The following is a 22485-nucleotide window of genomic DNA, read 5'->3' as shown; positions in this document are numbered from 1 at the left end:
AAGTGCAGGCGCGGCAAAATTAAGTTATACAACCAATAATACACCAGTTTTCTTATCAATAGATTTGCGGTAAAACATGACTAATAGGTGTTATAATGTTTTTAGATAACGTTTATATCTGGTTTATTAAAATTATAGTCGAAATAAAAGAATAGTGTCCTATTTAATTTTCCTCATTGTGACACGTTTGTTAGGGATCTTCTTTATTGTTGACGTGACGTAAACAAGCGCACAGATTCACCGGTAACGTCAGTGCTGTTGTCAATCTGTCAATAGTGGGGTTTTGGGGAAGCTTTGGGTGTAAATGCTTAGTTTGGTGAAAGTATAACTAGTGATTTAGTTAAATGCACGCTTAATTACCGAAAGCTATTTCAACGCCTTGTTTTCCCATCGCAACACACGCACAAGTAAGTTTGGAAAATTCCCGGAAAATTTGGGGTGTAACTTCTTTGTTTGTATAGTTTTTCTTCAACACCCCTACATAAATTATATGTAAACACCAGCATGGCTTGGAGATTCAAAGCTTCTAAATATAAAAACGCCGCACCCATTGTCCCAAAACCCGAAAATTACGTCCGGGACATTTGCGTCGGTTCGTACCAAACCTATGGCAACAACATTACCGCCTCGGCCAAATTCATGGCTTTTAATTGGGACCATGCCGGCTCCAGCTTGGCCGTTTTGCCTATTGATGATTCAGGACGCAAAAGCAAGCTGATGCCCCTTTTACATGCACATTCCGACACTGTGACTGATATGGAGTTTTCTCCTTTCCACGATGGACTGCTAGCGACAGGATCTCAAGACTGTTTAGTAAAAATCTGGCACATTCCCGAAAGTGGTCTACTGGAGTCTTTGAGCAACCCTGAATGTACTTTCTCACACAAACAGCGGCGGGTTGAGACCGTTGGCTTCCATCCAACCGCTGATTTCCTCCTGTACTCCACTTCTTACACTACGTTGAATTTATGGGATTTAATGTCGGGACAAGAAATGTTCTCAAATGCTGAACCGAGCGACGTCATCCAAGCTGTTGGTTGGAAACGAGATGGAACATTATTAGCTACGTCAGCGAAAGATAAGCAAGTCCGAATTTTGGATCCCAGAGTTGAGGCGTCTTGTATTAAAACTGCCAATAGCCATCAAAGTATTAAAGATTCGAGAGTGGTCTGGTTGGGCGATAGCAATAGGATATTAACTACCGGCTTTGATGCTCAAAGACTCCGCCAAATTATTATTAGAGATCTCAGGAACTTTGGAGAGCCGGAAAAGTCGCTTGAACTCGACTGCTCCACGGGTATTCTGATCCCGCTTTACGACGCCGACACGGGGATGCTTTTCCTGGCTGGGAAAGGTAATTCATTCATTCATTATTCATATTTTTCTTATTAAACTGTTCCAATTATCGAGCGGTAGCTGCATATATTTCCTACTTGTCCGCAGTTACCAATGATAATTTGATAATTTATAAACACATAAATATTAACATCTGAGGCGCAAACACAAATAATAACATCCGGAACCGACTGTTTATTAAACAATGATGGCTTTTTAAGGTGACACGACAATCGGATACATGGAGGTCATGGATAAAGAACCGTACTTAATGGAGGGCATCCGTCACTCCGGAGAACAAACCAAGGGAGCTTGTTTGGTACCAAAACGAGCCCTTAACGTAATGCAAGGGGAGGTAAACAGGATCATGCAACTTACCAGTTCTAGTGTTATACCCATCACCTATCAAGTTCCTCGCAAAACTTACAGGTACTACCAATGAAATTGTAACGCTTCATGAACTAATTGTTCTCTCAGGGATTTCCATGCAGACTTGTATCCTGACACTCCCGGCTACAAAACAGAACTATCAGCGGAACAATGGATGAACGGAAAAAATATTCCAATTCCTAAAATCAGTTTGGATCCATCGAAGCGCGAGCACGGCGAAGAACCAATCATAGTAAGTTTTCTTGTTAGTTTTAATTGACCCAGTGTTGAGATATAAAATAACTACGTTGAAAAATTAGGTGCATAGAGGACCTCTTTCAAAATTGCAAGAAGAGTACCAAACGGAAAAAGTCATTGATACAAAGCCCGTTCCCAAAAAACCCTTTCAACCTAAAATCACGGCGACAATTACTAAAAACGAGTTCCACCCAGTGCAGGATATTATCAAAGATCTTGAAAAAGATAAGTCGCCCGTGTCCGATAATAAACCGGAAATAATTCAAGATAATAAAGTTGCGGAAAATAACAAGATAAATTTGGAAGACATGGCGCTCCCGCAAAACGTAATTCCTCCCAAACCGTTGCCGCGTACATCCAGAACTGGTTCGATTTGCGAACCTCTTGAAGACCCAAATAACCCTCCAAAACCTGTCGCTAGACCTAGGACGAACAGTGCAACGCCTGTCGTCACATCGGTTAATCCGAACGTGCCTATTGCTGGAGGATACAAGGTTAATGTTGTGTTGTATGCAGTTTTTTTGTTCGTTTTGGTTTGATTTGAATGGCACCAGTTTTTCGTAGTTGGTACGACTAGTTTTCGCTTTGTTACTTTCCTTTTTGGCCTCTCTTTGTAGTATCGCAACTAAAATATGCGCATTTACAGCCGAGACTAGGCCCGAAGCCATTCACACCCCCGAAACTCAACGACACTGAAAGCTTTGATAAAGTCTTCTCGGTTCCGGCCGTCCCCGGTCAACCACAACAAAGCAACGGAGTTCACGAAGCCAAAACTCCCGTTTCTGAACCCCCAGAGACCGAAGAGGAGAAAGTGGAATGCGAGAACAGCGAAGTTGTCGAAAACGAAGACTCTAGTTATACGCCGAGGACTCCCAGCACGGCCGAACGGCGGAAGCTGTTTGAGAGTAATACTAAAGAAAACGAGCCGGAAGACAACTTCGACAGTGTCGATCAAAGCGGAAACTTTGAAAGGGCTTCCATTCAGAGGAGTAGCATAGCTGAAAGGAGGAAGATGTACGAGAATAGATCGCAATCCGTGCAGGAACCTCCCAACACCATAATCGAGAAGAGTGGAGGATCTCCGATTATGCTAAGAAGGAAGGACTCGTTCAAGAACAGAAAGAACGCCGAGGATGTTCTTAAGGATGACAATAACAGGAAGAGTGGACAGGTTTCCAAGCAGATGTCGCTGGACCAGCAGCCCGGGAAGAAGAACGAGAATTTCGCAGCGCCCACTCCAAAACGGACCTCCACTGTTTTCGGTAAGTATTGCTAACATTCAAGCACAAAAAAAATATTGATAACTAGGTCGCGTGTCGAAGTTCCGCCACTTGAAGGGCACACCCGCCCACAAGTCATTCCACGTCGAGAATATTCGGAATTTGAGCCGCCAGATATCCGGCGAATGTGACGGCTTCCACGGTAACAATCGATTAATTTTTTTTCCGGTAATTAAACTCTAATTATAGCTAATCCGGAACGAGTCGCCGTGCCACTCAGTGGTCCAGGTGGAAAAATAGCAATTTTCGAATTGAGCAAAACTGGGAGACTTCCCGATGGTGTTATTCCCGCGTTAGTCCACGGAAGCAACATCATGGACTTTGCGTGGGATCCTTTCGATAACCAGAGACTAGCAGTAGCTTGTGATGACGGCATTATCAAACTGTGGAAAATCCCGGAAAGTGGTTTAAGCGAGCCCACAAACGAGCCAGAAAAAGAATTTAATGCTCATCCTGATAAAATCTATTTTATTAAATTTCACCCCACTGCCAAAGACGTTTTAGCGTCGGGTTCTTACGATATGACAATCAAGATTTGGGATCTTTCAACTTTGTCAGAAAAAATCGTGTTGAAGGGTCATACTGATCAGATGTTCAGTTTTGCGTGGTCTCCATGTGGAGGCTTTTGTTCCACAGTCAGCAAAGATGGGAAAATTCGGATTTATAAACCCAGAGCGAATGATATGCCAATTCGGGAGGGTAAAGGTCCCGTGGGAAGCAGAGGAGCGAGAGTTGTGTGGGCGCTCGATGGCAACTTTATCGTGGTCATGGGTTTCGATAAAGTTTCCGAACGACAAATCATGGTCTTTAAATCCACAGATTTGAACAACCCATTGAATACAGTCGGACTTGATGTTTCACCAGCTATTTTAATTCCGTTTTATGACGAAGACAGTTCGACTTTATTCTTGACAGGCAAAGGAGATTCGACCATTTATGCGTTCGAAATCACAGAAGAATCTCCGTATGTTTGCCCGTTGAGTCATCACAGATGTAATAGTCTTAATCAAGGCCTGTCATTCTTGCCTAAAAATGTTTGTGATGTTGCCAACGTTGAGTTCGCCAAGGCTTTGCGGCTGACCAACAATACTATCGAGCCACTGTCTTTCACTGTTCCCCGGATAAAAGTAAGATTGAATTTTTAGTAGTTTTGTCTTCAATTGTGTTGTTTAGACGGAACTTTTCCAAGACGATCTCTTCCCTCCGACGAGGGTTGTCTGGGCGCCATCGCTGATGAGCGCGGATTGGTTTGCCGGCAAAGACAAAGTGCAACAAAGAATCAGTTTGAAACCAGAGGGCATGGACTTATGTAAGCCCTTCTTTAGTTCATCCAACAAAACCTGAACGTTTTTTTTAGTGTCTGACTCCCAAGGGCAAGCGCCAGAAAGAACCATAAATAAATCAGCGTCTACTCCTTTCATCGGTGCTTCCCAACCGTACAACAGATTAGCGTGGAATGCTGAACTTACGGGCCAAACCAAAATAAAACAAGAGGAGGTATGTTAATTAATTGCCTCGTCGTTTTGTTAACATTTTCATGCAGATTCAAAAATCCGTGAGCAACAGATTGGAGGTGAATTTGAAACTTGAGCAGGACGAAATGGAAGGCGTGGATGAGAAAGAATGGAACGATTAACTTTTAGTATTCTAGCATAAAGTTAGTTTTGCTCTCTCCGAGTTTCTAAGCACGTAATTTAATGAATACCTAGCCCGCCTTACTAAAACATGATTACATACTCTTATTTATGCGATATTATAACCACTGCTTGTTTATTTTTGTATATTTGTATCAGCGACATTAAGGATAAAGGTGAATTTTGATATATTTTTAAGAAAGATCATTTGTAAGCTTTTACTATTTTTTTTATCATTGTTGACATCTAGTCAGTTTTATAATGTGCTTTAATTAACATTGTGATCTCTTCAGTAATTTGGTACACATTCCACAGCATCTAAGCCATAGTCAAGCGGTCGTGCCAAATCAGTAAAAAATGACCAAATTTTTGCTCATTTTTCCAAAATCGAATCGCTCAAACTTCATGTTTTTAGTCATTTAAGTGCTATATACATTTTGATAATAACTTTGTTAATTTATTTGTACGTGTATTTATTTGTATTAGTGTTGTGACAGTGTAGGATGTAGTTCATGTAATTTTAAATGTAACTAATTATTTATACTGATGGGTTTTTATTTCTTGCATACAAAGTAATATAATTTCAAATAATAAAATACATTATAAATTCTTTTAAATCACCATAAACGAGCACCTACTCGATCTCTTGGAATGAGTCTCAGTTCAGAACCGTGTTTAAGAAACACATTTCCAGCAGTCTGTTGCGGATTGATTCCAACTCCATCGTCTGTGATGATCGCCGAAGTTGCAGGCGGAACTTTAAACTCTTCAGCGGCGAATTTTAACACTGCTGTAAAAGGGGTGGCTTCAGGAACACTTAATCTACAATAAAATCAATTATTACTTTATTTCAAAACTAGAAACATCTATGTCTGATTTTCCTCCATATGCTTAGACCTGTAAGTTGCTCAGCGTCGTTTAATTTCTTTATTACAGTTTCTTTTTTTTCGGATTGATATAAGAAGACAAAAAAGTCTTCAAGTTCGGTATAAGTTATCTCGGGGCAAAAACAAGTATTTGGGTTACTGGCCCATTCGTTGTCGTTTTCTTCCATCATCCCCCCAACGTAAATCAAAAAATTACAAAAAGATTCGAGAAATTCCGGGTGGTTACAACACACTTCATGCACACTAATTTTATCAACATTTCTTAACAAAGCAAGCCAGAAGTTTTTACTAAGAATACTGCGATCAAACATTTTTTCTATAACACAATTTAGAATTAATTCAGATACATCATTTTTCGTTTTTAATGCTAAAATACCTATTAGTGTAGACAAACCAGTGTCCACCTTAAAACTACTTAACAAATCTGAGATAAGAGAAACAACTCTCTGCTTGTTATCATCGAATTTTTTTGACCAGTCTTCTAAAATCAGCTCATGCTTCAAACTGTTAGTATCAATTTTAGGTTTGTTTACAACAGTAAAATCAAATATTGCGTCATAAGAAGCTGATGTCATGATCATACTGCTTAAAAAAACTCGAAAACGTTCCTTCTGGAATAAAGACGTGTACATTCGCACCGCGACGTCTAGTGTGTTCTCATTCACTGATTTATGATTAAAAATTTTCGCCAACAACTGGTCACAAACTTTTAAGAAAAAAGGTTCATCATAACTGACTGTCTTTTTATGGAAGGACTTTTCCCACTCCTTGAACGTTTCTAGAAACTGTGATGAGCACTTTTCTTCTTGAAATTTGCACATTGTCTTTTCAACAAAGCCCCCCAACTTGAATGCAATTTTTATGTCTTCAGCAGTAATGGTGGTTACCCACTGGTGGTTTTCACAAATTAAAATGATGTTATGGAATGCTGTTAGAATCTGCTTTATATTCGCGGTGGATGTGTCATTCATGGCATGATTTTGGTAGCTACTGTCGTTTTCCCCATTAGCTGCTAACAGAAAAAATAGTTAGATTTTGACAACAGTAACTACCAAAACTTTGTTTTACGCTGAAACTTACACTTTAAAAGGTAGTTTAGGGTCTGAAGTCAAAGTGATCTTGAATGTGACTTTCGATCTGTAAATAAAAAATGTACTTTCTGAAACATATGTTGTTAACCTCTAAACTCACGCCGCCATTTCTGTTGTTCAGTACGAAGGGGTTACTGCCGCTGTTAAAGGTTCAAAATGTGAAGCGACCAGTCCTTTACGAGTTTTTTCACAGTATCAGTGTTTTTATTTCGTAAAAATCCCGAAAAGAAATACAACACAGAGCACTCAGAAACGTAACCCTGTTTTCTCAACTGTCAACTTTGACATTTGACGTTTTGCTTGTCAAGTTTTAAGTTGTAGCGCGTAAATTCAAATTCAAAGGTAAATTATCTTTATTTAAAATTGAAGCTTAAAGTTATTGTTATTATGGCTTTTCCTTCTGGAGACTCGTTTCGTACTCCATCTTCAAACTCCGCCTCATGATTTTCCCAGAAGCATTCTTCGGAATCGAATCAACCAAGACTATTCCTCCCTTCAACTCCTTATATTTGGCAACTTTACTCTTCACGAACTCTTCCAAGTCTTTAACATTTATCTTCGCGTTCTTCTTACCGACGACGTAAGCTCTTGGAGCTTCGCCTTGAATAGGATGAGGGACTCCGATCACAGCCGCATCTTCAACGTTCGGAAAGTCCCTAACAACTTCTTCTAATTCAGCAGGAGCAACTTGGAATCCCTTCACTTTAATGAGTTCTTTAAGTCTATCCGTTACGTAGATAATGTTGTCTTCATTATAATGCACCAGATCTCCTGTTTTGAACCAACCGTCTAAGAAAACGTTTTTAGTTTCATCGGGTTTATTGAGGTACCCTTTCATGACTTGAGGGCCTTTAACGAGTAACTCTCCAGTAGAATTAGGACCTAAAGGTGTCCCTGTGGGATCATCAATAGCTATAACTTTGACCAAAGTGTTGGCAATGGGGCGCCCGATGGAACCGTATGTATTTTCAGGCTTAACTTCAGACTTAACTTTGATGGTAAGCGCAGAAACTGTGGGGGAGGTTTCAGTCAAACCATACCCTTGCAACATGTGAACACTCTTGCTCGCTTTTTCTATAAACCTCTGCTCGTCTAAAGCCCCCAAAGGTGCCGCCCCGCTGAAAGTAATCCGAACAGACTCAAGATCCTCTCTTTTGACCATCGGATGCGCAGCCAAGAACAACACTACAAAAAATTACACTAAACGCTCTGCCACAGTGCAATCTTACCTATAGGTGGTACTAAAAACAGAATATTTGGCTTGTGGTTTCGAAGGACTCCCAGATAATCTTCTGGTGTAAATTTCGGCAGAGTCACTAACTTCGTTCCTTTGGTAAGAGTAAAAAGAGTGTTAACTGAAAACCCGTAGATATGAAACGACGGTAAGATTACTGGAATTATGTCCTGATGGGTTTCGGTAGTTTCTGTGATGATGTTCATGTCTGGAGCTCCATTCTGGCAGATGTTGGAGACAATGTTGTAGTTGGTGAGTTGGACTCCTTTTGGGAGACCTGTGGTACCGCTGGAGTAGGGTAAAAAGGCGACTTCTTCGGGAGCACGTGGAGGGAGATCAGGGAGGTCGATCGCATTGTCTGTGAGCTCCCGGAAGTCTATAGCGCCTGAAGGAGTAGACTCTGTTTGCTGGGAAATAGGAAAAATAATAACGTGAATGTGTAATTTGCGGACCTAAATATCTATAATGATTCAACAACAAAACCTTGGCAAGTGTAAGTAAATAAAAACTAAAGTTAGGTAAAGTCGACTATCTGTACTTTCTACCCAGTTAATGCTTCATTACAATCTGGCTAAACACACATTCCGCGAATAGTGTAAAATCATTCAAAATTATCGCTTTATTGCGTTTAATCAAACTTATATCTCTTTTTAAACCCATTTTTATCTGCAGCTTTTACTGAACTTACCTGCGTTTTTATAGTTATTATTGGCAGCGTCTTTTTGAGCACATTACACGCAGCCGTTGCATTTTGCCACAAACTACTGATTGTTATAATTCCCTTCGCTGAAGAATCCACTAATTGTCGCGCGATTTCATCTAAAAAAATTAGCAGTGCGCGGTGATTGACCCTGAACTTTAATCTACAATAATAAACAATTGATTCTTGTCATTACCTTGCGTATACAAAGGATTTAACGTCGTTACAATAAGATTAGCATGCAAAGCTCCTAACGCCGCCACTGGAAATTCCGGGATGTTGGGTAACAACAATGCGATAACATCTCCTTCTTTTAATCCCAATTTTTTTCGAAGTGCTCGACTAAGATTTTTTGATTTTTGTACCAACTCCCTGTAGGTGTATTTCCGTCCAGTTATTCCACATTCCTGAAAGTTAGATTAACACCTGAATTTTGAATCGTGCTACTTACGATGGCGGTCAAGTTCTCGTATTTCTCGCATCTTGAAAACACAAATTCCGGGATTGATACAGTCGGAATTTGGACATCCGGGACGCCGGAGTTTAAGATATTAGTTGATAAACATCTGATGGACTTTGGATTTATAAGTGACTTAACACTTTTTCGGAAAGATGCTGATAATATTGTACGAATCACTGGCATTATGTCGAGGAATTGAAATTGTTTCGTGCATGAGACATGATTTTTATACAGCTGAGGAGTAGAGGGGACATTATCTGGTATTTAATTTACGACTGGTTTTAGAGCAGCTAAAATCTTGACTAAACACATTTGAACAGGTCCTTGGACGTGGAAACAAATGTGGGACATTGTTTATTTCTTGGGTTTGTTGTTTCTTCTGTCATAGCGAAACAAATTGAGTATTCCAAGTAAGAGTAAACAAAATATGAGTTTCTGATAACGGTAATCAAAATGCCAACAAATAATTTGAAATGAATTTGTCAATCAATTTTCCTCGTAAATAGAAGAAAAATTGTTTTATTTCCGAAGCCCAAACTCAATGTACTATAATTATATGTACACTGCAAGTTTTTTTTAATTAATACCACTTGTTGAACAAGTACACCTTGAGTGCTTGTATAACTTCGTAAATAAATCAATCAGCGACGAAAAATACTACCTGGAAAATGACTGCCTAAAAGCTATTGATAATTATAATTATTTCTAATAAAAACATAAGAAGTAGGTATTATCGTTAGCTTATCTATGTAATAATATAATGATGAATTATTATTTATTATTGTAATTTTAGCCGGAAGTATCGGACAGGCTGACCCTGGTCAACATCAAACTCGCGTGCAAGCACGTTGTAATGAAATTCTGAGCCGTTTACCACTACTACATTCTCTTTTACAGCCTATTATAATATCTCAGAATTTTTGTTTTAATAAAATTTGCTGCTTTTGATTCTGAATTCTCAGATTTTCTCTGACTGTTTTAACAATATAATATAAGACAAAAAAGGTTTTTTTAAGAAAATAATGTTGATTTGATTTGTAACACCGCTAGTTCGAAGATCCTAGACCTGGAGCAAAGATAAAGAAAGATCGAAGGAAGCTAAGAAAGTACAAAAGTGACAAATGGCATTTTAAATTATTTTTTCACCTTTTTTAATTGAATAAAGCAACAAAATCATTTGATTGATTTAATCATAATAAATGAGGTTGCGTTTTAACTGATATCAAAGTCTAAAGTACAATATAACATTTCGATTAAATATACAAAAGGATTTTAGTCTACTTTATCTCAAGTTGGGCAAAATCCTTTTGATATTGTTAATAATATTTAATAAAACAAATTAGACTGTGCTTGATTTAAGCCAATTCATTATTTTGTAACTTTTCGATTAGCCCTCGTATCATTTTATTGACAGGTGGTGTGTATTATACATTATACACTGTATAATGTGTTGCCTAGTTTTGTGAAGTGCGCCTGCGCAGTAGGTCAGCCAATATGGCTAGAAATTTGAAAATAGCCCCAGAAGGACATCAGCTGTTCGTCGCGTTCCGTTGACACAGTTCTGTGTTTTGATGGGTGTCATAGCCATGTCCCATCTGCCATGGGTGCCATCGCCTCCGTGCTTCAATGGCATTGCGGATCGTGCAGCTTAATCAACCCAACGGAACAGGTGAAATGTATCCGCTGCGGCACGAAAAGACAACACACAAACAAAGACTATGACATCGAGGACTCGGTCCTGAGCAATTTTGGTGGCAGCGCGAATTGCACAGTGATTAGACGTCTGAAATCCAACGATAAATCGTCGTTGAATCCATCATTCCGCAGGTAATTCCCGATAAATCCCACGTCTCAAGCGCGAAGATCAATAAACGTTTCAAGATCGACTTTCTCGTTTTCAGCCGTGAAGAAACGTGGGACTGTGCTTCGTTGGTTCAAAACACTGTCCTAAATACAGTGTGGGTGCTGCAAAGGAGTGCTTCAGTCAAAAATTTTGAGAAAAAGAGCGCGAAACCGAGGAAATCCACAAGTTTACCAGATCTGATTTGGTGCAATCAGTGTACCAACTGCTCGGTCTCCTTCCCGTCGGTCACGAAGAAGTGCTTCTTGTGTGAGGAGAGTGTAATGATGAACGTTGCTCAGTCACCTTGCAAGAATTGCGCTTCTTTGACGCCAATTGAACAACCAAATTTTAGGAACTTTGATATTTTGAGTTGTGATAGGCCACTCACTTGCATGTGTCAAAGAGCCAAGAATAGCTTAATTTCATTGTCGAGTATTCAGAGTTTTAGTTGTTCTGTAGCACAAAAAATTAACTGTGATCCTATAATACCAACTAATGTTCGAACTACAGCAAGTGGCATTCATACAGGGAGAAGTTCTAATTATACGTGGAAAATTAAAGGTGCAATGGCTAATTCGTGGACTTGCAAAAGGTGCACGCTGCTCAACGGACCTAATAGAGATGTTTGTGAAGCTTGTGAATCGCCATACTCTTCAGATCTCAACAGTAATTTCAATCCAGGGGTTATAATCAAGGTAACTCAGTTCAATAATTACACCTAGGTATAGTTGGTTGCAGAACTTTTATGATAGTCGAAAAAATATTGTACGTAACACGTGTGTTGAATTATTTCGCTTTGCCCGCGTATTAAGTTAGTCACGGCTAAGCTGTTTTTTCTCTTATTATTGTGAAATTAACGATTTATTTTGGTATTTACCAATGGGAATTTTACGTGATAGACAATCAATAACTACTCAGAGATGAGTTTACTGTTTTTTTTTGACTGCGTAGAATTTTTTTACAAATGTTTTTTGCTAAATCTAAAGACTAATGAATGAATGATAACTACGACAAAAAATCCTGATTTGCTTTGTTATAACACAATTAAATTGGATTGCTCGTTCTGCATTTGTAATAATTCGCCGTTGTTTTTACGTTTGCTGTTTCTCTGAAATCCGGAGCCTTTTTTACAATAACGCACCCATTTAGTGTCATTGTACTCCCTCGGGAAAAAAATATTCGCACTGTAGAAAAACTAATCATTTTAAAATTGATGAACGTGGTAGCTTCAATCGATATTTTTAACATCTGTTTATTTTTAAACATCATTTTTACATGCAATAACCATAAACTATACCTAATATACCTTATTAAATTCCTTTCATCTTAGTTTCCGATTTTGCGTCGGGTATAAGTAAACGACTTTCAACTTTATGTATGATTTATACACAGAAAGTGATATAATTATAGGTAAAGGTCTCTTATAATTATTTGATTTGATCTTAGGAGCATTCGTCTGTTAAAAGTTCACCGACCGATTTTCTCTCAAAAAGGATTTTTGTAATAAATGGAACTGTCGCAATAAACATGCGAGTGACGACTTTATGACTTGAGTTTTGAGCGTGTATTAATAGCGTTAAACTCCCAATAAAGCATAACGCAACAGAGGGAAATGAGTGAATTATTAACCTCCATTTATTGATTGAACGATAAAATTTTCATTTGATTCTTTTTATATTACAGGTTGACAATTGGGCGGATAATGAGGCGTTGAGAAACCCTAGTCACAACCAGAAACCCTCATATCGACGTTCATTTTCCGAACTTCCCACATCCCAAAACCTCCACGTGCCCAATATCAATCGTCGAAGCTTAGGCAACGAAGTGTTAGAATCGGCGTTTCCTAAATCCAGCACATCCATGACGGATATACAGTCCTCCCAACATTCCTTCGATGGTATTTCCTCTAGGTATAGTAATTTGAATCTCAACAGAAGCACCAGTGATATTACGAATGAGGGGGCTGCTGCTACTCTTTACACTTACATCGGAATCTCAGAACCGGATAAAGACAAACACATTTACGAAAATCAAGGAATTGTCAACGCTCACAAAAAGGGAGATTTTGATCACGATCAACATGAGAAAATGTAAGGAAAGATGACGCAGAATTATTTATTGTGTTGATTTTTACAGACTTCAAGCGTTGAAGGGTAGCAGTAACACAGTGACAACGAACTGGCCCTTTGATAAAAGAAAGTGGACTTGCCGCCAGTGTTCATTTGCATATAACGATTTTAATAATTTCAAGTGCGATATTTGTAAGGGGCCAAGGATGCGACCGAGTTTAAATGAACCTTGTACGGTGACCGTGACTGAGGATAGAAGTAGCACTTCGACACCGTTGTAAGTATTAAAAATCATAATTTTTGGGGCGGTTTATTTATTCAGGTCCAAACATTAATATTCAATTTGTACAACCTTCATCAACATTTTTGGTTGGCAGTTCTGTAACGGTTGTTCTAGCAGAGCTACCAACTTATCAAATACGCGCAAAGCTCACTAAACTGATTTTTTTATCCAAATTGATTGGTTGATCGGATATTGCATATCACTTTGCTGTGGTGGGAGAAATGTAAAAAAATGTGTTGATCCCACTTGATCTTATCTGGCATTGTCGTAATGATCGTTGGAAGCCGTGTGATGCTATGGCCGTCAGTAACAGCAGATTCTACAGGTAACATGTAAACTTCAACAGTTTTAAGGATAAAAAAGAGTAATTTTAAAATTCTAATCAAATTAATGTTGTGGAAAAAAGTAGCGCTTTTGTGTAGTTTGTAATTGTAAAAATTTGCTGTTTTTTTTTCTAAACAAGTTTGTTAAATTAACTTTTCTTTTGCAAACATTTTTTACCTTTGCTTTTATATTTTATTAGTATTAGAATTTAATAAAAAAGCGAATGTGAAATTCGGTTACGTGACATTTCGTTCATATAAACAATAATACTCAAGCCTATTATCTATTGTTCTGATGTAATAATAATAAATCAATTACAGCGAAAATAATTTTTATAAAACAGACTTGGGGATTTGCATTTTTGCTCTTCTTTCAGTTATTTAAACTTGCATGATTTCATGGCATTAAGGAAAATGTAAAAAAATATTGATATTAGTTATTGACTTAAGTTTATTTGGCTTAGCCTCAGAAAGTCAATAATAATTTATATCATCATTAATCATAAGCGGCGTGGACTGTCGCTTCTAATAACACCACACGATTTTGTTCAATATTAAAAAATCGCTGATGTAAAGATTGTAGCTCACCTTTAATTAATTTTGTTTTCTTTAAAGGCCTTTAAGTTGGAACGAGTCGGTGGAGCTCCAAGTGCCCTTGGCGACCCTCGACCAGGACCTCGACGACGACTTCCAACTCCTCCCTGGCGACGACAGTTCCATCGACGACCAGAAATGGACTTGTAAAAAATGCACTCTAGTCAACAGTGGTCGTTCTCTAATCTGCGAGGCTTGTTGCGGTTCTAAATTACGTTCGCTGTCGTTATCGAGCGATATGACCTTAAGAAAAGGTGAATTTTGGTCTTGTACGAAATGTACGTTGAAGAATCCATTGACAACGTTATCTTGCAAAGCCTGTAAGACTGAGAAAAATAGCTTAGATGTGGCTTTGGGCAACCGATCCCCGCGACACGGTTCATCCAAAAAGTACAATAAGAGTTCGTACTCAAAAGTGAATAACCAGAAAGTTGTCAGTAGAGGGCGGTCTAGAATTAATTTGATGACTGACTTAGACCAGTCCATGCCATCGAATACCAGCAACGTTAAGTGGCAATGCATGATTTGTACTTTCGAAAACACGAAATCTCATATTATCTGTGATATGTGCCAGAAGATTCGGGAAGATGTTAGGACCACGCCTCCTGAAGAACCGGCTAGGTTGACTCAGGAGGAGCTAGCGAATAAACACTGGAATTACATTGTTAGATACTGTAAATTGAAAAAGCAAAGTTACGTGGACGATTCCTTTGCACCGTCGCCGAGTAGTCTTTATTACAATCCTTCAGAAGTCAAAGATGCTCACACGGTTAAATGGAAACGACTTCGAGATATAACAGTGGATGACGGACCAGACACTGACTTTCCATGGGCTGTCTTTCGAAAACCGCATCCATCTGATATATCTCAAGGTGTTCTAGGTAACTGTTGGCTGTTGAGTGCCTTAGCCGTGTTGGCAGAACGTGAAGATCTCATCAGAGCTGTTCTCATAACGAGGGACTTTTGCCCTCAAGGAGTTTACCAAGTTAGGTTGTGCAAAGACGGCAATTGGACCACTGTTCTTGTAGACGACTACTTTCCATGTGATAAAAAGGGGCATTTGTTTTATTCCCAAGTAAGACAACGCTACACTCAACACCAAAACACTAACTCGAGTTTTCCAGGCGAAAAGAAAACAACTCTGGGTTCCGTTAATCGAAAAAGCCGTCGCGAAAATCCACGGTTGTTATGAAGCTTTAGTTTCGGGCCGCGCCATCGAAGGGTTGGCTACACTGACGGGGGCACCTTGCGAATCCATTCCTCTTCAAGCTTCGTCGATTCCCGCTCCCGCCGAGGAGGAACTCGACACTGATCTCATTTGGGCACAGTAAGTTAAACAATCAAGCGATCACATAACAATATATTACGTAACAAGGACAATAAGAAACATTGCGTTTTTCCCAGACTTTTGTCTTCACGTCAAGCACTTTTTTTAATGGGGGCGTCTTGCGGCGGCGGTAATATGAAAGTCGACGAAGTCGAGTACCAGAATAAAGGACTGCGACCTCGCCACGCGTACTCTTTGTTGGATGTTCGAGATCTAGATGGTCATAGACTTTTGAAGCTGCGGAATCCATGGGGTTAGTCTTTGGCTAGTCTCACCGAATTTCTAATCTCTCTTTAGGTCATTTTGTGTGGAAAGGTGACTGGTCGGACAGTTCCGAGAAATGGTCGCGGACGTTGCGTACGGAGCTAATGCCGGAAGGGCCCCAAGATGGTACTTTTTGGATCTCTTTCGGGGATGTTTTAAAGTACTTCGATTGTATCGACATCTGTAAAGCTCGGAATGGTTGGAACGAAGTGAGGTTGTCTGGTATTTTACCTCCGCTCTCGTCACAAAAGCATCTTTCCTGTATTTTGCTCACGATTTTAGAGCCAACTGAAGTGGATTTTACACTGTTTCAAGTAATAAAGTACTTTTTACTTTGTGAAACTACTTACTATTTTTCAGGAGGGCCAACGCAAGTCTGAAAAATCTCAGCGATCGCAATTAGATTTGTGTGTAGTTCTTTTTAAAGCACGCAACGGTTCAACTATCGGTAGTTTAGTAGAGCACAGTAAAAGACAAGTTCGAGGTTTCGTAGGGTGTAACAAAATGTTAGAAGCTGGTGAATACGTTGTTGTACCTTTAGCCTTCAACCACTGGCACACAGGGTTGGAAGATTTTACAGCTTACCCCAGGTAACAACGAAAATAGGATTTTCACGTAAATTTTTGTGTAGATATGTTTTAGCCATCCACAGTTCGAAAAAATTACTCGCCGAACAGTTAACGCCTCCTGATTGTATCTTGGCAGATTCAATTATCTCCTTAACATTAGCAAGAGGACAAAGACACGAAGGTCGTGAAGGTATGACAGCGTATTACTTGACGAAAGGATGGGCAGGATTGGTCGTGATGGTCGAAAACCGCCATGAAAATAAATGGATCCACGTGAAATGCGACTGCCAGGAGAGTTACAACGTGGTGTCTACACGTGGCACGTTAAAAACTGTCGATTCCGTGCCTCCTTTAACGCGACAAGTTATTATTGTTTTGACGCAACTCGAAGGTAGTGGCGGGTTTTCCATAGCTCATAGACTTACACATAGACTTGCTAATTCACAGGGTTTATATGATTGGGGGCCTTCTGGCACTTGTCACGAGCCAGAACTGGATTATCAGACTAGCGGGTTGCATATGCCCCGTTTATTTTAAATTTTCCTATCTCTTTTGTTGGACTGATTTTTTATTGTTGATTTGTTAAACAAGGGTAATACGAATGGCCTAATGTTTATTTTTTGATGTTTTTATTATTATTTTTTTATTTTTATGCAACAATTTTTGTCACATTGTTCACGAATATTGCAGTGTTCAGTTTTACGACGTATAAACGTAATTGTTAACGTAACTACGTTTGTTCATGTTTATTGACCTAGTTACGTTAGCTGTTTGGTGTTTACTAGTACAGATTCAGTAACATGCTTTTTAGATTGTCTTGCAAGGTTTGTGTGACTTCGTAAATTGTTAAGAATTAAAGTAAGCTTTCAAATAATCTCACTTTTAATTAACACCAAAGAAACTAACAAAAACACCTTAAACTAAGAAACTGAGCAAAAACTAAATTAGACGCGCTCTGCAAATCTGAAACGAAGTTTTTTGTTCGGTGCTGCCCACAACTTATTAGTGCTCTTAATATCACCATACAGGTACTCAATCTTGAAGTTCCTTAAAATCTGTACGAACACACGTAATTAAAACCTCTCAAAGAGAGTCTTACCTTGGTGATAAGTGCCCCGATCTGCATCTCAGCGAGTTCTTTACCCAAACAAGCCTTAGCCCCGTAGCCAAAAGGGATCGATGCAAATTGTTGCATTTCGTCAAGAGAAGTCAACCAACGTTCCGGCATGAATTTGTGGGCATCCTCAAAGTATTCTTCTCTCCAACTTGACAAGCTGGTTACCATCAGCAAGTAGGTTCCTCTTGGAATATGGTAATTGTAGACAGAGAGATCGTTTTGAAGAATACGACCCAAGAGTGGAATTGGTGGTTTGAGCCTCAAAGTCTCCTTGATGCAAGCTTGAAGATACGGCATTGCCGCTAGGGCATCTTTAGATAGATTTGTCGGTTGGCGCGCGATTTCGTTGTACAGTTTCACTTGGCTTCTGGGGTTCCTAGCCAGGTGGTACAACATGAAGGCAACTGTATGAGCCATCGCGTTGATTCCAATCAACATCATATCAAGCAAGATTGTCATAGCGTCCTCCGCCATGATTCCAGGCTTCAGTAACACGTTTTCCATGAGACACGATACTTCTTGGTTGTTATATCCTTCCTTCTTCTCTTTAATTAAAGCTTGGATTCTATTGACATATTTGCTCAGGACGAAATCAATAGTATCGCAGTTTTCCACGAGTGATTTCCAAGCAGGAGTGGGAAAAATCTGCCATAAATGCAAGCCGTATTCACATCTCTGAATCGCTTTAGTGGCTTTCATCAAACCATCGAGAAGCACTCCAGGATCGGAAGTCGTACTTAGACCGCAGGGGTCTAAGAACCCCAATCTTTTATCCAGTGTTACCAAACACATGCATTCTAGGCACCATTTGTAAATTTCTTTGTGGAAATCACTGGGAACCTCTTCTTGGCGGTCTCTGATGGTGGCAATACGTACGATAAACTTGTCGCAAGTATCATCGATTTTGTCGAATTGTTGCGCAAGTAATTGAGGAAGTGGCTGTTCAACGGACATTCGGAATTTCTCCCATTCAGGGCCAAACCTGGAAGAATCAGATTCCCTACAGACATTGATGACAGGTTTTACAAAGAGAAGATGTTGACATTCAGAATCGTTAGAGATTACAAACAATATGACACTCACATAAGAAATGGACCCGAATGCCGCAACTTTCTGTGCTGCAGACGATACTTTTCCACCGAATCAAGACTCGATCGAATCGGATAAGGTCCTTCGTTTTTAAAAACAGCCTGTATATGCTCAGGTCGACTCACCATGACGATGTCGCCCCCAAGAGGACCATGAAGTCTCACCACTGGTCCGTAATGATCAAAAAACCTCTTGAAAAGGGCCATATTTCCACTCCAGCTCAACAGACTCCCTGTCAAAAAAAATAGACTCTTTGAAATATCGTGTTTACACGTACCAACTGCTAAGAAGTACTGGATCGCCGCTCCTGTAATCTGCGTGCCTATAACCGGCAAAGCTCCCCAAATCCTGTGAATTATCCTTAAGCTAATGGGACCTGGAATGGCATCAAAAGCTATAGCTTTAGTTATCTGGTCCGATACGACTTTGCGCTGGATGGTAGAGGTATCGACCAACATATCAACTTTGGGTTTTTCCATCTTTACTGACATGGAAATTTTTGGTTGACCTAGGGAAGGAAAATTAGAGGAAAGTACAAGGAAAACAATAAAATACCGGGTAAAGGGAAAGTGCTAGGATCTGCAGATGGAGTAGTTTCCGCCACTGTCGCCGAAGTTTTTGTCGAATAACTTGCAAAGTTTTTCCAATTCAAACGTGTTAGGACGTAAGAATGCAAAGGTTTTCCACGTAATGCGTTTGATATCGACATTTTTTCTCGAGAAAATCGTGATTTTTACAATTTTTCCCTAAGCTTCGGTTGTGACAATAAAAGGCGTCGCACAGGCTACTTAGCTGTTTTGTTTCTTAAACGTCGCAGAAGTTTCAAAACCTAAAAAACTGTTGGGAAAAAAGGGCCGAAGAGTCCTTTTATTCTAGATCACAAAATTCACTGTTTTCACTAACTTTTTGTGTTGTTTTGCAAAGATTTAAACTTTGTGACAGGAAAGCGAATTTTTGCACTGGTTTTCAATTGTTTTTGGACTGGTTTCTTGATTTTACAAATTCTCCCCTAACGTTGAAACTGAAAATTAATTAAAAAATTACGAATTAATAATGATTTATTGTAATTAGAAAAAATATTACGAATTAGATTATGTTATATTAAAATAACTTGAGTCGCAGTCAGGATATTAAATTTTAAATTTCCATCAAGTGGTCAGTGTTTTTTTATATCAAAAGTTGGTCGTACCTGCATTTCCTGTCAGGTTGTCAACATTTTTATTTAATTTTTTGAAAACAACCTTTTTAGGGTCAACAGTTTTTCATTTTAAAGGCTCCAGAATGTCTTTAGACCATTTGTAATAATAACGCTGCTCGATATTAAACAGAAGGTAAAAAATGTGTGGTTATGTAACCAGGTTTGTTTATGTTTTCATTTTAGAACTGCAAAAACAGTTTGTAAACATGTTGCTGATGGAAAACAATATTCTGCAGCGGCCCATCTCGAGATGTAACACGTTATTTGACTCAAACCTTTTTTAGATTTATTGTTTTAGTTGGAAAATGTAGCAACTTGTGCTCTGTTATCATCGCGACATTTTGCTTTTTCACAGTCTTGATATGTCTGGCAGTGCTCTCGTTGGATTTGACCCAAAAAGTACACGTCGTGTACATAAAAGAATCTCCTTTTGTATTCAAAACACACCCTAGATTCCTCAGCATTGCTTTAGACACCTCAATAATCGCCAGTGGTTTCAAGAACTTTGATATCACGTACTAGTATCACACTAAAATTCCCAATAATCACTTAAAATTGCAGGAGCGAGAAAGTGCACAAGTTGATAAGAGCCCTAACGCCCTGCTACCTTAGAGTTGGGGGCACAATGTCAGATAGATTAACATTCTCTATGTCTAACTCTTTCCATTTTAAATATCTCGATGAACACGTCGACGGGGGTGAATGTGCGAACGACCAAATTTTTTGTGATTATCTGCAATACCCGAATTTTACAATGAGCGCTCATGAGTGGCTTCAGCTTAACCAGTTGGCTAGAAAGACGGGCGCAGTTCTAATATTTGATTTAAACGCATTAAAGAGGTTTGAAAATGGAAGCTGGGACTTTGAAAATGCTAGAAAATTGATCGAGTTTTCTAATATTCACAACTTGAAAGTGAATTGGGAGCTAGGAAATGGTACTAAGTAAAAATGTGTTAATAACCACTAAAATTAGATTCCCAGAACCGAACGCGTTTCGCCACCAGTTTAACTATCAAGTTACTCCAGAACAGTTAGCTAAAGACTTTCAAACTTTGCGTGATATTTTGAAGGAATATCCAAAGTATGCACGGTCGCTTTTAGTCGGTCCTGACGTCACAAGACCCCAAGAAAATACAAACGCTAGTCAGATTTATCTAAGGGATTTTCTTCCCGGTGCTGCCCAAGCCATAGACGCAGTGACGTGGCATCAGTAAGTTTTATTGCACAATTCTCGCACGTTAGTTTTAATATTGCAGATATTACTTCAATGGGGCTACCGCCACCATTGGCGACTTTTTAGACCCCCAAAACTTTGATATTTTGCACTGGCAAATTAACACAGTTAAAAACATTTTGAAAAATCAAGGAGTAGATAAGCCCATTTGGTTAGGTAAAGGGTGCACTTTCTTTAGGTTTGCACTGATTTTAGTTTTAAGGTGAGACTTCTTCAGCTTATGGTGGAGGTGCACGTCATCTTTCAGATCGTTACATTGCTTCATTTCTATGGTTGGACAAACTAGGGGTTGCTGCTAAAAGTGGTTTGAGTGTGGTGATTAGACAGTCGATCTTCCAAGGGCATTATGCTTTGATTACTAATAATTATAATCCCACACCTGTATTACCTCACACCCTGTTTTTCTATAAGTAATTTCGAATTTTATCAGGACTTTTGGGTCAGCGTTCTGTACAAGAAACTAGTGGGAAACAAAGTGGTGGATTGTAATTTCTCAGAATCTGAGAAGCTCCGCGTGTACTGCCATTGTACCAACCGAAGGAGTTACTTCGGAAGAACCTCTCTGGTAACAGTTTTTGCATTAAATATCGACAATCGGAGAGCGAAGATTCGTTTCGAAGGGATGTTACCTCAGGACGATCAAACCACAGATCTGAAAGTTGATGCGTATATTTTATCGACGATTCGTCGGATCGATTCCAGGTCAGTTCCTTCGTTTATGGATGTTAATATTGTTGTATTTTTCTCAGGTTTATATTTCTGAATGACCAAGAACTTCACCTGACTCCCACGAATGATATTCCCAAGCTCATAGCAAGAGTTGTAAGTGCGAATCCTTACGTGGAGATGCCACCTTATTCTTTGGCTTTTTGGGTCATCCCAGTGCCCAACAATGCGGTTCCGCATTGCTAAAATGGACTGTTTTTATTGTGATATTTTACAATAAACGATTTTACTTTGGTCTCATTTTTCTGTTTCTGAAACCGTGTCGTTCACGACTTTAGTGCACTTCATAATAAAGAAGTCCTTAGAATTTGCGATCTGCATCTCTTGAAAGGTGCTGACTGTAAAATCGTGCTTGAGGAGGTTTTAAGGCACAGAGAAGTGCGTTGGTGTCATTATTTCCGTAATGATTTTTGGTTAATATTTCAATATTTCGTCGAAGTCGCAAACTTGGGGTCCTTTTGTTTTAGATCTACAGGGCGATCAATTAATCAGGTTTGCAAAGTATCAGCCGAGGCGATAAATACTTCAATTAATTACGCTGTGAGTGTAAAATTTAAATTTTATATTTATTATTTTCTAATAAAATGTTTTTAAAAAAATA

General features: G+C 39.1%; 7 protein-coding genes across 10 annotated transcripts; 3 read left to right on the top strand and 4 right to left on the bottom strand.

Annotated features, from left to right (window-relative positions):
* Positions 1-123: 123 nt before the first annotated feature.
* pod1 (coronin) lies at positions 124-5419 on the top strand. The gene is made up of 11 exons (XM_088043116.1): positions 124-407; positions 462-1354; positions 1557-1764; positions 1813-1957; positions 2025-2456; positions 2609-3224; positions 3271-3384; positions 3432-4369; positions 4416-4551; positions 4600-4739; positions 4786-5419. The coding sequence occupies exons 2-11, from the start codon at positions 505-507 to the stop codon at positions 4876-4878; spliced, it is 3672 nt and encodes a 1223-aa protein (XP_087899242.1). The 5' UTR covers positions 124-407; positions 462-504; the 3' UTR covers positions 4879-5419.
* On the bottom strand, positions 5411-7046 carry Ufm1 (Ubiquitin-fold modifier 1). Its single transcript, XM_088043164.1, has 3 exons — positions 6955-7046; positions 6844-6900; positions 5411-5698 (listed from the first exon to the last, which is right to left on the bottom strand). The coding sequence occupies exons 1-3, from the start codon at positions 6960-6962 to the stop codon at positions 5494-5496; spliced, it is 270 nt and encodes an 89-aa protein (XP_087899290.1). The 5' UTR covers positions 6963-7046; the 3' UTR covers positions 5411-5493.
* LOC148169792 (uncharacterized) lies at positions 5707-6990 on the bottom strand. 2 transcript variants are annotated; one of them, XM_088043145.1, is made up of 3 exons: positions 6955-6990; positions 6844-6900; positions 5707-6775 (listed from the first exon to the last, which is right to left on the bottom strand). In XM_088043145.1, exon 3 carries the CDS (start codon positions 6732-6734, stop codon positions 5733-5735), a length of 1002 nt encoding a protein of 333 aa, XP_087899271.1. In that variant the 5' UTR covers positions 6735-6775; positions 6844-6900; positions 6955-6990; the 3' UTR covers positions 5707-5732. The 2 variants fall into 2 exon arrangements, with proteins under 2 accessions (XP_087899271.1, XP_087899270.1); XM_088043144.1 differs by having other exon boundaries at positions 5707-6772.
* A 143-nt stretch (positions 7047-7189) lies between the features above and the next one.
* Positions 7190-9597, bottom strand: LOC148169790 (uncharacterized). The gene is made up of 5 exons (XM_088043128.1): positions 9240-9597; positions 8985-9195; positions 8777-8907; positions 8084-8495; positions 7190-8039 (listed from the first exon to the last, which is right to left on the bottom strand). Exons 1-5 carry the CDS (start codon positions 9429-9431, stop codon positions 7240-7242), a joined length of 1746 nt encoding a protein of 581 aa, XP_087899254.1. The 5' UTR covers positions 9432-9597; the 3' UTR covers positions 7190-7239.
* Positions 9598-10657: 1060 nt separating this feature from the next.
* Positions 10658-17394, top strand: LOC148169789 (calpain-D-like). Its single transcript, XM_088043106.1, has 10 exons — positions 10658-11075; positions 11150-11786; positions 12775-13181; positions 13228-13437; positions 14382-15435; positions 15485-15687; positions 15765-15940; positions 15985-16265; positions 16312-16541; positions 16583-17394. Exons 1-10 carry the CDS (start codon positions 10849-10851, stop codon positions 17055-17057), a joined length of 3900 nt encoding a protein of 1299 aa, XP_087899232.1. The 5' UTR covers positions 10658-10848; the 3' UTR covers positions 17058-17394.
* A 40-nt stretch (positions 17395-17434) lies between these two features.
* Positions 17435-20004, bottom strand: LOC148169788 (putative cytochrome P450 301a1, mitochondrial). Its single transcript, XM_088043129.1, has 6 exons — positions 19916-20004; positions 19282-19747; positions 19004-19234; positions 18721-18958; positions 17620-18619; positions 17435-17575 (listed from the first exon to the last, which is right to left on the bottom strand). The coding sequence occupies exons 2-6, from the start codon at positions 19433-19435 to the stop codon at positions 17465-17467; spliced, it is 1734 nt and encodes a 577-aa protein (XP_087899255.1). The 5' UTR covers positions 19436-19747; positions 19916-20004; the 3' UTR covers positions 17435-17464.
* Positions 19882-22119, top strand: LOC148169787 (heparanase-like). 3 transcript variants are annotated; one of them, XM_088043132.1, is made up of 10 exons: positions 19882-19931; positions 19985-20057; positions 20108-20176; positions 20223-20439; positions 20486-20859; positions 20906-21134; positions 21181-21314; positions 21361-21539; positions 21589-21860; positions 21908-22119. In XM_088043132.1, exons 3-10 carry the CDS (start codon positions 20131-20133, stop codon positions 22068-22070), a joined length of 1614 nt encoding a protein of 537 aa, XP_087899258.1. In that variant the 5' UTR covers positions 19882-19931; positions 19985-20057; positions 20108-20130; the 3' UTR covers positions 22071-22119. The 3 variants fall into 3 exon arrangements, with proteins under 3 accessions (XP_087899258.1, XP_087899257.1, XP_087899256.1); XM_088043131.1 differs by having other exon boundaries at positions 19976-20057; XM_088043130.1 differs by having other exon boundaries at positions 19882-20057.
* Positions 22120-22485: the final 366 nt, after the last annotated feature.

The sequence above is a fragment of the Gnatocerus cornutus genome, chromosome 8 (assembly GCF_029298725.1).
Source record: "Gnatocerus cornutus isolate USDA-ARS CGAHR chromosome 8, icGnaCorn1.1, whole genome shotgun sequence".
NCBI lineage: Eukaryota > Metazoa > Arthropoda > Insecta > Coleoptera > Tenebrionidae > Gnatocerus > Gnatocerus cornutus.
The sequence above is the reverse complement of the archived record's forward strand: the minus strand, read 5'-3'. Positions and strand labels throughout refer to the sequence as shown.